General features: G+C 44.2%; 1 protein-coding gene across 2 annotated transcripts in view; it reads right to left on the bottom strand.

Annotated features, from left to right (window-relative positions):
* Positions 1 to 15,531, bottom strand: part of MBTPS2 (membrane bound transcription factor peptidase, site 2) — a 65,541-nt gene extending 50,010 nt beyond the window's left edge. The window contains exons 1-3 of one of the 2 annotated variants that reach the window (XM_068270018.1): positions 15,470 to 15,531; positions 7,542 to 7,690; positions 3,722 to 3,860 (exon numbers count right to left, since the gene is read on the bottom strand). In XM_068270018.1, coding sequence (XP_068126119.1) covers positions 3,722 to 3,860; positions 7,542 to 7,690; positions 15,470 to 15,499 — 318 coding nt within the window. In that variant the 5' untranslated portion in view covers positions 15,500 to 15,531. The other variant, XM_068270017.1, reaches the window with a different exon arrangement.
* Between the last annotated feature and the right edge of the window lie 1,181 nt (positions 15,532 to 16,712).

Below are 16,712 nucleotides of genomic sequence, written 5' to 3'. Positions count from 1 at the left end.
ACAATCTAAAGGGAATGAGGGAAAACAAGGAGGGGTGTAGGCGAATTTTCATGCGAATTTTCATAGAATCAATGAAAAGAACACAGGCACTGCCATGGTTAAATTTGCATACCGCGTCATTCATGCGAATTCGCGTCAAAATTTGCATACAACTGCACGTGAAATTCGAATCCGCATGCAAATTATTACCGCAGCGATTTGCACCACACAAGTGGAAATGGGCCCTGAATCAGGACAGGTGTGGTTCATCAAATAGTTCTCCATTTCCTTTTCCATCCTAAAGAGGAACTTTAGTGATAAGGGGAAAAATAAATCAATACATTGCAAAGTGAGAAGTTTACAAATAGAAAAGAGTTCAAGGATAGTTAATAGTTAAAGGCTCTGCCTCTGACATGAGAGACCGGGGTTCACTCCTGGCTTTGGTCAATACCTATTCAGTAAGACGTCTTTGGGTAAGACTTCCTGACACTGCAGGGTGGTCCCTTGAACGCGCACTTAGCAGCTGCAGCTCTTAAACGCTTTGAGCCCAACAGAGGAAAAGCACTATACAGGTCTAATACTCCCCACCTGCCTACAGACTGGTTACCTGGAGGCTGCATTTCCACTTGTGCGGTGCGAATCGCCACGGTAAAAATTTGCATGCGGATGCAAAATTCGCATGCGGGTCCATGCGAATTTTCACGCTAGGATGACGATGTATGCGAATTTAACCATGGCAGTGCTGGTGTGCTTTTCCATCGTTTCTATGCGAATTCGCATGAAAATTTGCATGCCCAAACCTCCTGCGAATTTCCTATTAAATACATTGTATGCGATTCGCATAGCGGTATGCGAATTCTGATGGCTCTGCCATGCGAATTTTTTCTGCACAGAAAAACGCAAAGGGATCCTGACAAGTGGAAACAGTCCCATTCACTTGTATTGCTATGCGAATTTGCATGCGGAAAACGCATGCAAATTCGCAATAGTGGAAATGAGCCTGGAGGGTAACCCAGATTTGTGAGTATAACATTATACTTACCTTTCACACCCAACATTTCCAGTACATACTACACTATATTGGGCTCTTGGTGTCCCTCTTTTATCTATCATCACTATACAAATGTTAGGATTAGGTTAGGGAGAAATGATTGACATGCCATGTAATTTCTTCAAGTTGTTTGATCCACAATGAGCCTGCACATAATCTTTACTACTGGCAGACAAGAGAAAAAGAAATAGGCACTACAAACTACCATTATCAATAACCACACCCCCTAACATTGCGATAGGCTAAAGGATTCTTTTCTTTATAGATATACATATGCACAGAGGGAGATACTGGTCGCTAGGCAGTTGGAAACAGCTGGTATTTCTGACAAGCAACAAGGTTCACAGACAGGAAACTGTCCACTGTGGGAGGGGTTTCACTACAATATCAGTCATACAGACCCCCTGATGATCTATTTGAGAAAAGGTAAAGATTTCACCTGGGAAAGGGGTTATCAGCTACTGACTGGGATGAAGTTCAATCCTTGGTTACAATTCCTCTTAAAACATAGGCATGGATATGGCCCTCGAGGGCAGGAGAAGATAGGCTTGCTTTAGGTGATGCCAAGTTGAATTCTACTGCTTTCGCTAAGCTGCTTTCAACACCACACATTATTTCTTGCCTTTGTGTTTTATTGGCACATTTTAAATTTATTAAGATTAAAACAAAAAAAAAATGCAAATAAAATCTGCAAGGTAAAAAAATCAAGCTTGAATGTTTTTTTTTTTTTTTTTTTTTTTCCACATGACCGTATAAGACAGAAGAAAATGGTTTTCCAGGTAAGAAACAACATCTGTATTATTAAATACTTATTTTTCAAGATAAAAACAACATCAGATTCATATGCATCCTTCTACTTGACTTATCTGGTGGCAAATGTTTCCAGTTCTAAAGCCCAATCTACACAATACGATTCTTTGTGCGATTCGATTACGATTTTCTTTACTATCCGATTAAATCTGACATGTCCAATCGGGATTCGATTCAATTCAATTTGCCACAGCAAAACAATGGCAAATCGAATTAAATCGAATCCCGATCGGACATGTCGGATTTAATCGGATCGTAAATAGAATTGTATTCGAATCGCACAAAGAATCGTATCTTGTAGATGGGGCTTAACCTAGGTCATAGAGAAGCCACCTGAAAGGTCAGCGATTCAGTACATATATTAACTGCAATCCTATGGATGCACCCATAAAAAGGTTGTTGTTTTTTTTTTTCTTTCCCTCAACACTTTGTTCTTTAACTGTATATAACTTATCACTAGGCTGCCAACATTTGCACCCTAATAGCAGACATTTTTCTTTTTATAAATCCAGGCAAGGTCTGCAGGATTGCTTATGTTCTCCAATGTTTGAGGTCAAAATGATTTTCATTATTTCCTCCCCCCGCCACTCCCTGAATGCAACCATCCCTGGCAACTTGTAAATGAAACATTGTCGAGGCAAAGGCTGAGGTGATGCAAGTGATCTACGGAGAGCACATGCTGGGCAAATGTGGTCTGGGGCTGTGCTGACCAGTGTGGTTGTACCGCACATAAGCTTGGGTAAGGAGCAGGAGTAAGCTCAGATGACAGAGAAACAAGACCAGCCATGGAATGGGGGTATACGTCATGACTAGTGTGCTGGCAAAACGAGATGTGGAGGAAGTTACTGGGCTGCAGACGCTGATGGAGGAACTAAGACAAGAACAGCAAGGGCTGGCACAAGGGCTTTGGAGTCGGTACAAAAATGATCCAACTCCAACTGTTTATGAAACCTCCAATTCCAACTCAGACTCCAGGTACCCAAAATTGTTCCAACTCCTCAACTCATTAGTCTAATACCTACCAGGGTTGTGGATTTTGTACAAAAATCATCCGACTCTACTTTAAGCCATATACCCTGAACAAGCATGCAGATCAGCTGTCTATGACAAATCTGACAAGATTAGCTGCATGCTTGTTTCAGGTGTGTGATTCAGATACTACTGATGCATGAAAGATCAGTAGGGCTGCAAGGCAACTGATATTGTTTAACAAGAAATAAATATGGCAGCTTCCATAGGTCTTACACCTCGGCTCCTTTTAAGGGTTTTTGGTAACAGTTTTTTCCCCTTCACAATAGCCGTCTTGCCTCTGCACTGGTGCAGACACTCGTGGATTACATTATGGGGTATATATGGCCACACATCCATTACCCAGAAGTGCTATGCAATGTTACATACTCCCAACACCAGATGGCTTTTTCTAAAACATGAACTTAGGCCTGCTTTAAAGGAAACCTGAGATATAACTAGTTGCTGTATCTATTCTTACCTGGGGCTTCCTTCAGCCCCATGAGGTGCTCTGTTCTTTAGATATCACTACTAGTAATCTGGCCAGCCACGCTCTTCTATACATATGCGGCTTGGCCGTGCATCTGCAGAAGCGCACCACTGGCCAGATTACCAATTACTGGGAGTGATATCAAAAGAATGGAGTGGCTGGAGTGGACAGCGAAGGAGCCCACGTACCTCATGAAGCTGGAGGAAGCCCAAGGTAAGAATAGACACAGCAACTAGCTACATCTCAAACTTTTAAGTAAAAAAAAAAAAAAAAAAAAAAAAAGTTAATGGACTGTATAGTTTTCCAGTAAACATGCCCTTACCCGAAAGCTACAACATTGAAGAATGTATAACTAAGCACATAAAATATCTGAAAGGACTAACCACAACTTGTAGCATGCGGTCATTCTGGGTCCCTGGACTGTCAGCCATCATTTGATGAAGAGTCTGTGCCAGTGTCTTCCCCAGAAGAATCATAGATCCAAACATTGCAAGAATTCCAAACACCATACCCAAGTTGAACCTGAAACATTAAAAATTCTGTTTAAAAATCTCACAAGCAGATAATGGGATTGTGAAAGCCGGCTATATAAGTGTCACTAAAGTGGAACTCTAGAATCAAAAATAAAGATATCAATGCTAATAGCAAGACTAGCATTGACAGTTCACCTAATAAAAGGAAGACTATGTAATTAATCTTCTTAGGGTTGTATACACTATATTGTAAAAAGTAATGCAACACCTGCCTTTACAGACACACAAACTTTAATGACATCCAGCTATAGCCACTTCATCTCTTCTGGGAAAGCTTACCATAAGGTTTTGTGTGTTGATTGGACTATGCATTTGACCATTCTTCCAGGAAAGCATTTGTGAGATCAGGCTGCGATATTGGACAAGATGGCCTGGCTTGCAGTCTCCACTGTAATTCACCCAAAAGGTATTTCACTGGGTGGATATCAGGGATCTGTGCAGAGCAGTCAAGCTCCTCCCCATCAAGCTCACCTATCCAGGTCATTTATGGACCTTGATTTGTACACTGGTGTGCAGTTATGTTGGAACATCCCCAAACTGTTCCCACGAAATTGAGACTTAGCAAGTGCAGCGATTGGCCCCAATGACGGAGCCCTGGTCCCGCCCACGAGACCGTCGGCTCCTGTAACAGCACTGCAGCAGCCATGATTGACAGCGAGCCCCACCGGATTGGCCACAAGGCTCTAAAGGCTGGCTGTTACATTACCATACTCCCTCACATTCTGCCAATCCAGGGAGGGTGAGTGAGCAACTGGAGGGAGAACACATGACAACACAGGGGACACAGTATGGACAGAGGGGGGCACAAGCAGGACAGAGGGGGACACAGGATGAAAAAAAAAAAAAAGGGGAGGACACAGGACCGACAGAGGGGGACACCGGATGACACAAAGTGTACAAGGGAGACATAATGTAATGGGGGGGGGGAGGGGGGGGGGAGAGATTGGGAGGGAAAGGTTCATAAGACGCCCTGCACCATGGACGCACCAAGATCACTATTTTTTCCCTGGTTTCTGCCCACTAAACCTAGGTGAGCCTTATGGTCCGGAGCGTCTTATTGTCCGAAAAATACGAACATCTTGCAGTATAAATTTGCACACCTCATGCAATTTCTCACTGACTATCATTACCTACAGCAAAAAAAAAAAAAAAAAAAAAAAAAACTGCGCAGACAAATGCAAACCAGTATGCATAGTGTCCAGAGAATTCATGTGTGAAAAAATGGTTGCAGTTCCAGCACTGATAAACGTCCTGTGAAACGTCCTCTGTATTTCGTTATTTACATGTTGTATAGTCACCTTGCTCTATTTTCAAACAATCAAAATAGGTAGCAGCCACTATGTAGCAGCCACTCTTGAGATTCAGCAGTCTGATATTACTACTATTGGCCATTCTAACCCCAGCCAAGTCCCCCTAAATGCGCCCATTAACGGAACAATTTTTTCATCAGATCCAATCTTTCAATGCCATTTTAATGATCAAAAATACCATAATCAGAAGGTAATTCTCAATTGTTCCCATAATTAGGGCATTGTCTCTCTTCCGATATGGTCACAATATCTAACATTTGAATCAATAACGTTTTCTGTTTCAATTAACGATGGATTTGTTTTGCACGGATTTTCACCATTTGCTGCACAGTTTTCTGTACAATTCGATCATAAAAACTGCATCTAAAGATCGCATCTGATGAAAAACATACGGTTAATGGGCACCTTAAGCCTAAGTTTAGGCACTTCACAGTCTAGTCAGTAGTAGTTTTATTTATTTTATTGTTCAAAACCAGCTGAGAAACAGCTTGGGTCCCATCACCATGCTGGAAAACTCAAGAATTGGAAGAAGGTTCCAAAATAATCAGCGTTGGCTTTGTGATGTTTAAAGGGAACCTGAGGTGAGAGGGCTATGGAGTCGGTCATATTTATTACCATTTAACTAATACCCGTTGCCTGGCATCCTGCTGATCTCTTTGGCTGCAACAGTGTCTGGATCTCACACCTAAAACAAGCATGTGGGTAATCCAGTAGGGCCCTGTTCACATCTAAAAGAGAAAAACCGAAGAGTTTAGCGCTTCCGTTTTGTGCGAGTGATTTTACCGTGAATAGCGCACGGTAAAAATCACTGGACAATTCCACGATTTTAGAGCAATCGTGGTCAAGCACTGTACCGCGAATGCTCCAGAATCGCCCCAAAAATGCTGCAGGTAACATTTATTATTTTGAGCTAATCGCAATATGCCCATGATCTGCACCAATCGCAGCAGTAAGAACACTGCCATAGGGTAACAAAGCACTAGCGCTTTAAAAAAGCGCTAGCGCTTTAGCAATTGCAGGGAATCGCCCGCTAATCACTTAAGTGTGAATGGACCCTAAGACTTTAGTCAGAGCACCTGATCTACATGTTTGTTCAGGGTCTGTGACGATGCGTACACACCTCGAGCCCTTAAAGCAACACCACTTGCCAGCCTGTACAGACACGTGTCAGCTATGTAACTGACAATGCATTCTGTTGCTATGCGGGGTGGGGAACCTAAATGACGACCGAACGGCTTGTGCGTGACATTAAACGGCGGGAGGACACTGCAATCCGCTGTCGTGGGGGAGAGTCGATTCGTCAGGCGGATCACTTGCAGGTTAGCGATTGCTGTAAACCCGCCTGACTATTGGCTCTGGCAGTCATTATCGGCTGTCTTAGTCAGCCATGTGTATGGGCCTTAAAGAGAAGGTCCGAGAAAAATAACAAGAAAATCTACTTACCTGGGGCATCCTCCAGGCCCTGGAAGCCGTCCTGTGCCCTCGCCGGATCTCCGCATTAAGCCGGTGGGCCATTGTCCCCTCCGATGCAGGAGGTCGGCATCTTCTGCGCCTGCACGAGCGCCGCTTGCAATTGCACTCGAGGTCTGGATTGTTCTGTGCAGGCGCAGTAGTTCTGCGCAGAACATTCCAGGTTATGTAGGTGCGGCCGTGTGCTTGTGCAGTAAATGATGGTTGACATCTGCAACGAACTGGACCCCAGGCCACCAGCTGGGAGCGGGGCTGCAGCGACGGCACAGGACGGCTGCCAGGGGCTGGAGGAAGCCCCAGGTAAGTAGATTGAGTTTTTTTTGAACCCCTGATCTTCCCTTTAAGACACAGAGGATCAAGCATGACAGCCAGACAACTTGCATTGTTTAAAAGGAAATAAACAGGTCATCCTTTACTGTATATCCCTGTATGCAGGTAGTGGCTAGTGCATGAACTCCTAAGCAGGTAATTTAAAAGTGACTTATTAGGCATCAAATAATGAAGAGCTTAGAGACAGAAAATAAAAGTCGCAGTGCCTACACTCAGGAGGTCCAACCCACCCCAAAGTTGTGCATACAGCATGCCCATAATGTGTGAATGTGCTTGATGTTGTGCAATAGAAACAATTGTTCTTATAAGAAAAGCAAAGGGATCTAAACTTACTTAATGCCTTTTGCACAGGGATTATGCTAGGAATACGCGGATATTCACGAAAAAGATAAGAAAAATGAGAGGAAGATAAGAGAATCTACTGCTAAAATCGAGCGGCGAGACCATCGAACGGGAGAATCGAGCGGCAAAATGAGCTGTGTATGCCCAGCGTTATAGTTCATGGCAGGGGATAGGAATAGTCATATTTTACAATATTATTACCAAACGCACACACCTACCATATGTACAAAAAGTTTGGCTTCCATCTCCCCCACTTATAAAACAGACGATTGAAAATAGTGGTTTGCCAGCGGATGTGGAATGGAGAGATGCTCAGTCCTTTAGATGAAAGCCATTCTTCGTACGAGTTCTTGTAGGTTTTAGAGGTCTACAAAAAGAAAACACGTTATTTTGTTATGAAGTGTGAGCAATCCCCTGCTTTACATTCTCAGTCACTGATCCTCCATGGGGGGATAACATGAAGCTTGCCACAGACTCAGAAGAGAGGTCACATCATGCACAGAAAGTCCAGTCATTTTACTTCCCAGCACAACAATGCACAAGCAAACAATGGTGTGTTCATTAAAGCACACCTGAAGTGAGAGGGATATGGAGGCGGACATATTTATTTCCTTTTAACCAATGCTAATTGCCCATCTGTCTTGCTGATCCTCTGCCTCTAAAACTTTTAGCCATAGAGCCTGAACAAGCATACAAATCAGGTGCTCTGACTGAAATCTGACTAGATTAGCTGCATGCGTGTTTTGGGTGTGTGATTCAGACACTAATGCAGCCAAAGAGTTCAGCAGGACTGCCAGGCAACTAGTATTGGTTAAAAATAAATAAAGTCAGGCACCATTTCCCTCTCACTTCAAGTTACCTTTAAATAATGCCAAATAATTGAATGGCTTCTTTATGAAGGATGGTTTATAGACACTTTATAAAACTAGAATGCGGCAACTGTCAACCTGAAAGTTATTTCCAAGTATGTGAACTGCCACTTCACCAGAATACCTTTGTCACCTGAGGCCGGTTTCACATTGGGTATTGGCGGCAGCGGTGTGACTCAGGGGCTGCACGGGACAGCCAAAAACAGGCCTTCGGGGAACACTGTGCTAATACATGGTAATCCCCTTCTGGCTGACAGCCAAACAGGAAGAGACGCTCACTTGCTTCACTTCCTGTTTCGGAAATATGTAAGCGTACTGTGAAAATATGCTTACGCGCATGTGCACCGCAACGCCATGTACACTTTTTTTAAACACCCTGTGTTGCCATAGACTTACACGACTTCCGGTCCGCCACACGTTGCCGCAGAAACATGCAATATCATAGATCTGTCATTGCATCGGGGATGGGGCAAAAACATCACTTCCATCGTATTGTGCCAAACTGCGTCGGTATGAATGGATCCATAGACTTTCATTGGGCTGCAGTAAAAATACAGTGCTACCCCAATGTGAAAGGGCCCTCAAGGTGGGAATGTCTAATACATTGATGCTTCTAATGTTTTTGTACATTAGGACTGTTCCCATTTTTCTGTAAACTACTGCTAAAGTCCTCAGACTCCTCTAAAGAGCCAATATGAGAGCCTTCCTCAATCAGTAGCATTGTTCTGGTATACCCTCTGGTAATCTGTTCTCCTACCTGACCATCTGGCTGGTCAAGAGGAACTGATCCAGATGCAAGATCAGTCTCCTCCTCCCAAGTGACTTATGGTAAATCCCTCTGGCCTGGAAGGTGGGCAGAGTTTTCGTCACTCGAGGGATAGAGGAAGCTGGTAGTTAGTGGTTAGCCATGCGTAGCTCTGTCGCTCTTAATCGAAACTATGAGTACAACTTGCTGGCCACATTGGAAGGGGGGGGGGGGGGGTTAAGTTACTCATGTCACCGCCTATAGCCGATGCACACCACATCACGTTCACTCGGGTTCCACGTCACTCCCATGCTTCCTCCTTCAAACCCGGAAAGAGGAGGCATGGGAGTGATGTGTAACGCAAGTGAACGCGGCGAAGCACATCGGCTATAGGCGACATCATAAGTAAGTTAACTCCCCCACTGCCAGTAAGTTGTATTCGTAATTTTGATTACAAGCAGCGGAGCAATGCGTAACTCAACACTACTGGCAATGGATCACAGCTTTGGCTTAGAGCACAAGTTATTGGAGGGAATATTGCTACAGCTCTAAGGAGGACAGGGACAGGTTCTCAAAGAGCACAACTATCCTCCCTCCCTTACTGGAGCCACTTGTAGATTACCCCCTTTTATGGTCACTACAGCATCCCTTTAACAGTTCCAAGTGCAGCCAGCCACTGAGCGCTTAGTACAATTATTCTTTTTATTTATAGAGTGCCAACATATTCCTTAGCACTGTACAATGTGTAAAACATAACAAAGAGGATCATAGATACATTAGCAGTTCGACATAATGTACCATCAGGACAAACAGTGACACAAGTACAATTGATGTGTAGTTTGAATAACATCACCAATAATTTGCACAGAAACAGGAAACAAAGAGGATAGTGGGATTAAGGGCTGGTTCAGATGGACGTTTGGAGGCGTTGCGTTCGTTGGCGTTGCGTTTAGCAGCGTTCGTGTGCGTTTGGATGCGGTCGCGTTTTTTCTTCCCCTAGGGGGACATTAGCCGTCGCGGTTAACCTCCCCTGGAAGCTACATGTAGCTTCCAGGGGCTCCTTGAACGCCAGGGAAAATCGGGACCCAAACGCCGCGTTTGTGTAAACGCGCTTGAAAGCTTGGTACAAACGCTCCCATTCACTTGAATGGGAGCGTTTAACACCAAGCCCTGAACGCTGGCTGTAAACGGTCTGCAAGCGTCCGTCTGAACCAGCCCTAAGACACAGTGGGATTAAGACACTGGGGGAGTAGACAAAGTGGTTAGCAGATAAGGAAGTGAGATTTAAATGATAGCTATAGCAAACTGTAAACTTGTCAGAAAAGGTGTGTCTTGAGGGTACGTTTGAAAATGTCCAGGCTTGGTGCATGACGGATAGGCTGTGGAATAGAGTTCCAAAGGAAAGGTGACACTTGTGAGAAGTCCTGGATACGATAGTGAGAGGAGATGACCAAGAGGGTCTCTTGATAGGAGCCAAGCAACTAGAGGAAAGGCACACAGGATAAAGACCCAGGTCTCCAGGAGTGCAGCTTACCAAACAGGAACAGTTTAGCTAGTAAGGCAGAGCAGCAGCACACATCCAATTAAAAGACCATCTTTATTCAAATCCAGTTAAAATTACATTTGTCAATAACAAAATCCACTAGCAGAACAGCGAGGTATAGTGCAGGTGGATAGAGGTCAACAGCTGTTTCGTGCCTACATGCATGGTGCTTTGTCAGGACCCAGGTCTTTTGGGGGGAGCGAAGATTTCCGGGATGGATAATATCTGGAGATTAATAAGGAAATGTATGGAGGGGATAACCTATGGAGAGCTTTGTATGATAGTGTTAGGAGTTTGAACTGGATCCTTTAACCACCCTGGCGTTCTGATTAAATCGCCAGGGTGGCTGCGGGAGGGTTTTTTTTAAATAAAAAAAAAAACTATTTCATGCAGCCAACTGAAAGTTGGCTGCATGAAAGCCCACTAGAGGGCGCTCCGGAGGCGATCTTCCGATCGCCTCCGGCGCCCAGAATAAACAAGGAAGGCCGCAATGAGCGGCGTCATCGACGTCAGCCGACGTCCTGACGTCAGCCGCCTCCGATCCAGCCCTTAGCGCTGGCCGGAACTTTTTGTTCCGGCTACGCTGGGCTCAGGCGGCTGGGGGGACCCTCTTTCGCCGCTGCTCGCGGCGGATCGCCGCAGAGCGGCGGCGATCAGGCAGCACACGCGGCTGGCAAAGTGCCGGCTGCGTGTGCTGCTTTTTATTTGACAAAAATCGGCCCAGCAGGGCCTGAGCGGCAGCCTCTGGCGGTGTTGGACGAGCTGAGCTCGTCCAGACCGCTCAGCAGGTTAAGCGATTGGTAGCCAATGGAGGGATTGGCAGAAAGGGGCAGCATCAGAGGAGTGGGAGGGGAGGTGGATGTGACGAGCAGCAGAGTTCAGAAGGGACAGGAGAGGTGTCAGCATTTTTGGTCCAAAAGTAGGGTATTACAGTAATCAAGACCATACATGATTACACAAGAAAAGACAAATAACCATTTATATTGCGCTTTTCTCCTGGCAGACTCAAAGCTAGAGTGCCTATAGAGCTGCAGCCACTATGGCACCCTATAGGCAGTAGCAGTGTTAAGGAGCCTAGCCCAAAGACCACTTACTAAGTAGGCATTGGCTTACTGAACAGGAAGAGACAAGATTCAAACCTCAGGTCACCTGTGTTAACTATTATCCAGCCACAATATTTGCATTGAATAATCCTGTCAGGATGGTATTTTGACAACAGATGATAGACAATGGACCCAGAGGTCTGAGTATAATAAACTCTTAAAAGACCTCGTCCTGAAAAGAGGCGTTGACATAAGAGCCGATACCCTCCTTTAAGGAGGAGAAGCTTCAATCCCCTAACAGAAGAGAAGAAATCTGGCAAAACAAAATTTTTCTGCGCATGTGAGTCCTGTCCAAAAATGGACTGCATATCTGCATTCAGTAAGTCGTCACGAGTTCGCACTTATGAGACCTGAATGCTATTACATAATTAGAGCAGGTACAAGCATTTAAGTAGCCTCTTATGTAAGGAAGGGATGAAATCTGGAGGTATTTTTGAGATGGAAGTAGGAGGTAATTAATGTGCTAATATGTGGTTGAAATGAGAGCTCATAGTCCAGTTAGCCTTAGACAGCTAGGTTTAGGAGTTAAGGTTACCGGTAGTAGGGTATATTCTACATTAATTGTAACTGTAGGTGGGGGAGCAGAGTGAGATGAAGGAAATATCACAATTTCTGTTATGTTCATGTTAAGTTGAAGGAACGGGTTGACATGAATGCTGAGACAGCAGACAAAGTCAGGGACTCAAGATAATAGTGTAGTGATGTCAGGAAAGGAGCAATACATTTGAGTGTTATCAGCATAGAAGTGATACTGGAAACTAATAGAGCGTATTAATTATCCCAGGCCATGTGTAGTTGGAGAAGAAAAAAAGGTCCTAGAACAGAGCCTTGTGGTACACCAACAGATAGCGGGGGGGGGGGGGGGGGGGGGGTGGAGAGGAGTTAGTGTTGGAATAGGAGATAGTGAAACAGTGTCCAGATAGGTAGAAGCTAATCCACGAGCGTGCTAGACCAGGCATGGGCAAACTTGGCCCTCCAGCTGTTAAGGAACTACAAGCCCCACAATGCATTGCATGAGTCTGACAGCCACAGTCATGACTCATACAGGCAAATGCATTGTGGGACTTGTAGTTCCGTAACAGCTGGAGGGCCGAGTTTGCCCATGCCTGTGCTAGACCAATGACACCCAGTAATGAGAGTGTTTGGAGAAGCAGAGAGTGATCGACTATGTCAAAGGCAGAGGATAGGTCAAGGAGTATTAGTACAGTAAATTGGCCTTTGGATCTCTCATAAATTCTGAATGACTGTTGTGAGTTATATATTTTTGGATACACCTATTTCAGTCTTAACCTGTGATGTCTTAAAAAAAAAAAAAAAAAAAAAAAAAATCATACATACCTAGGGCTTCCTCCATCCCTCGCCGCTATCTGCACAGGCGCAGAACGCTCCTGGCTGTGGAAGCTCAACGGTGGGCGCACGTGTGGCCGGGCCGCACATGCGTAGACAGCCTTGACTTCCGAAGTTACCGGGAGCCATAATGAAGGATGCAGGAGGTGGAAGATGGCGGCGTTGGATGGATCAACCTGAAGGGGGCTGGAGGAAGCCCTAGTTATGTATGAATTTTTCCTTTTAAGATATCACAGGTTTACAGCAAAGAACAACATAAATATGAGGGATTTGGAGGCTGCCATATTTATTTCCTTTTAAGTAATACCAGTTGTCTGGCTATCCTGCTGATCATCTGCCTCTAATACTCTTAGGCCTGGTGCACACCGAGCGGTTTTTGTAGAGTTTTCCAAACCGCTTCCGCCTGTGAAAACGCTGGGCTCATGTATTTCAATGGGATGGTGCACACCACCGGTTTGAGGTTTTTAGCAAACAGCAAGCGGGGGTCCTGCAGCACTTTTGCGGTTTGCAGAAGCGTTTCTGCCTCAATGTAAAGTATAGCAAAAGCTCAAACCGCTCTGGAAAACGCTAGATCAGAGCGGTTTTCCAGGCGTTTTTGTTACAGAAGCTGTTCAGTAACAATATTTGTAATCTGCTACACAAAAATGCTGCAAAAAACGCTAGGCATGTTTAGAAAACTTCTGTATACATGCCTAGAATCGCTCTGAAAATCTGCTTCAAAAACCTCTAGCGTTTTGTGGATCTGCTAGAGGTTTTTGGTGTGCACTGGGCCTGAGCCACAGACCCTGACCAAGCATGCAGCAGATCAGGTGTTTCTGACATAATTGTCAGATCTGACAAGATTAGCTGCTTGTTTCTGGTGTGATTCAGACATTTCAGCAGCCAATGGCAGGGCTGCCAGGCAACTGGTATTGTTTAACAGGAAATAAATATGGCAGCCCCCATATTCTTCCCACTTCAGTTGTCCTTTAAGATTGAAATAGGCATATCCAAAAATATATAACTCACAGCAGTCATTCAGAATTTATGAGAGATCCAAAGGCCAATTTACTGTACTAATACTCCTTGACCTATCCTCTGCCTTTGACATAGTCAATCACTCTCTGCTTCTCCAAACACTCTCATTACTGGGTGTCAATGGTCTAGCACATTCTTGGAGGCATAACGAACGATGAAGGAGGTGGAGAACAGTTCCACACTGCACCTGCGTCGACTGGCTGAAGTTACCGTGAGGATTGCGGGGGATCCAGAAGGCGGAGGACAGCAGCAAAGGAGAGATCAGGCCAAAGGGGGCTGGAGGAAGCCCTAGGGGAAACCTTGCAGTTTGAGAAGGTGCCATCTACCCAATCACCCTATGGGGTTTCCTGCTGGGACCCCTAAAGTAGACTAAATCTACATTTTCACCTACAAGCAATGACATACCTCCCAACTTTTTGAGATGAGAAAGAGGGACAGTTAAGCCACAGCCCCTGCCACACCCCTAGTCACGCATATGATAAAGATTTCATAAGAAAATTATGTTGTTTTATAATTTAAACCACACTGCTCCTTTCTACACTGGTTCATTTTCCTTCATATTAACATTTTAGAATTAGTTATATATCAATTTAAAGGATAGGAATAAAGTTTAGAGTCAATTAAACATTTTTTGGTAGATAAATATATATATATCCATTTACATAGAAAGAGGGACAAAGTCCTGAAAGAATTACAAATGAGGAGGAAAGAGGGACAGAGGGACAGGGCTCCCAAAAAGGGACTGTCCCTCCGAAAGAGGGACAGTTGGGAGCTATGCAATGACAGAATCTAGTGCAGGGAAAGATCTGTGGAGCAGTGCTTTTCGGCGCTGCTAGATTTGGGTGCAGCCGGGAATCACAACTGAGCGGCGCTCAGTGAGAAACGCCGGCGCCGTCAGAAGACGGAGCCGAGGTTGCTTATAAAAATCAATAATTCGGCTTCCAGCAATCGCTGGAAGCCGAATTATATCATTCCCCCACTATCCATGGTGGCCTGGAGACGATATAATAATTAATACGGCCCGGACTTGTGCAGAAACAGGAGCAGCCATATACCGATGTATCCTGCGCCCAAGTCTACCGGCGCCGATTTCCACATGTATGCAGAGATCTGCTGCTGTCAGGTGGTGCATGTCTATTTACACAGCAGCATTAAAGCCATCCTAATAAATTCATTACACAGTAAACTAAATATTCACAAATAATCTGCTTGATCTGTTTGCAGCAAAAAATGTGCTCTGTAATGCTGGAGCCATTACTAACATGTGACTAAAAGCAGCTGCCTTCCATGTATATATGTGGGAAAGTCTTTCCTGCACACGATCTCACCGTCAGTAGGGTATCGGCCAGGTAGATTGCCGACCATCCTCCCAGCACCGTCACTACCAGCGGGATGGGAATCATATCGTGTGGCTGGCTGCCTGGCACACAACCAGCTCAGAGCTCAGCACTCTCCGGAACACACAGCACCCGCAGCTGTTTCTGGTCGGACACGTCCGTAGGAAACATCTTCCAATACTTACCCTCTTATGATTCGCTGTTGGGTGCTTCATCTACTGATAGAGGGAAGACGTTTTTAGTGTGGGCAGAAGTAAGGGCGGAAACACTGGAGATAACTTTTTAACCAGCAGGAGCTGCCAGAGAATTGTTTATGGAGTGAAGTTTGTTATTACGAAGAGCATTATACGATACGTGCAGCAGGCAGTGTAGAGAAACTAGTTGGGGGGAATAAACGACCCCCTCCAAATCTCTTCTATACAAGGTTAAAAGAGGGATAGGGAACGTAAAAGGGGAAAAAATTAAATATAGTTTATATTCTTTAAAAACTGAAATTTTCTTAACTTTTTAGTAATTTTTGACTTCCTTGCTACTGAATATTGGCAACAAAAGATGAGTAAACAGTAAGGAAATTGGAGAAAAAGGTCAGGGCTTATTGTTCAATTAATAATGTCTACATTTGTTGGGAATTGGGATGGGCAAAAAAAAAAAAAAAATCCCCAGTAAAAATAATATAGCTCAGGGGAAGCACTCTTCTTCGGCAAGGAAAAAAATGTAGCAATTAAGCAACAAAAAACACCAATCAGCTAAAATGGAGGTTGTTTTCAAAGAATTAGAACATTTATATTGCACGTTTTCTCCTGGTGGACTCAAAGTACCAGAGCTGCAGCCACTAGGGCGCATTCTATAGGTAGTAGCAATGTTAGGGAGTCTTGCCTAAGGTCTCATCACTGAAAAGGTGGTGGCTTACTGAAAAGGAAGAGCCAAGATTTAGACACTGGTCACCTGCATCAGAGGCAGAACCCTTAACCACTTGAGGACCGTGGGCTTTACCCCCCTTAAGGACCAGGCACTTTTTTTCCATTCAGACCACTGCAGCTTTCACGGTTTATTGCTCACTTATTACAACCTACCACCTAAATGAATTTTGGCTCCTTTTCTTGTCACTAATAAAGCTTTCTTTTGGTGCTATTTGATTGCTGCTGCAATTTTTACTTTTTATTATATTCATCAAAAAAGACATGAATTTTGTCAAAAAAAAAATATTTTTTTAACTTTCTGTGCTGACATTTTTCAAATAAAGTAAAATTTCTGTATACATGCAGCACGAAAAATGTGGACAAACATGTTTTTGATTAAAAAAAACCCATTCAGCCTATATTTATTGGTTTGGGTAAAAGTTACTATGGTGCAAAAAGTGAGTTTTCCCATTTTCCAGCATCTCTGACTTTTCTGAGCACCTGACATGTTTCATGAGGGGCTAGAATT

Source organism: Hyperolius riggenbachi, chromosome 2, assembly GCF_040937935.1.
Source record: "Hyperolius riggenbachi isolate aHypRig1 chromosome 2, aHypRig1.pri, whole genome shotgun sequence".
NCBI lineage: Eukaryota > Metazoa > Chordata > Amphibia > Anura > Hyperoliidae > Hyperolius > Hyperolius riggenbachi.
This window is presented reverse-complemented; position numbering and strand designations above follow the sequence as displayed.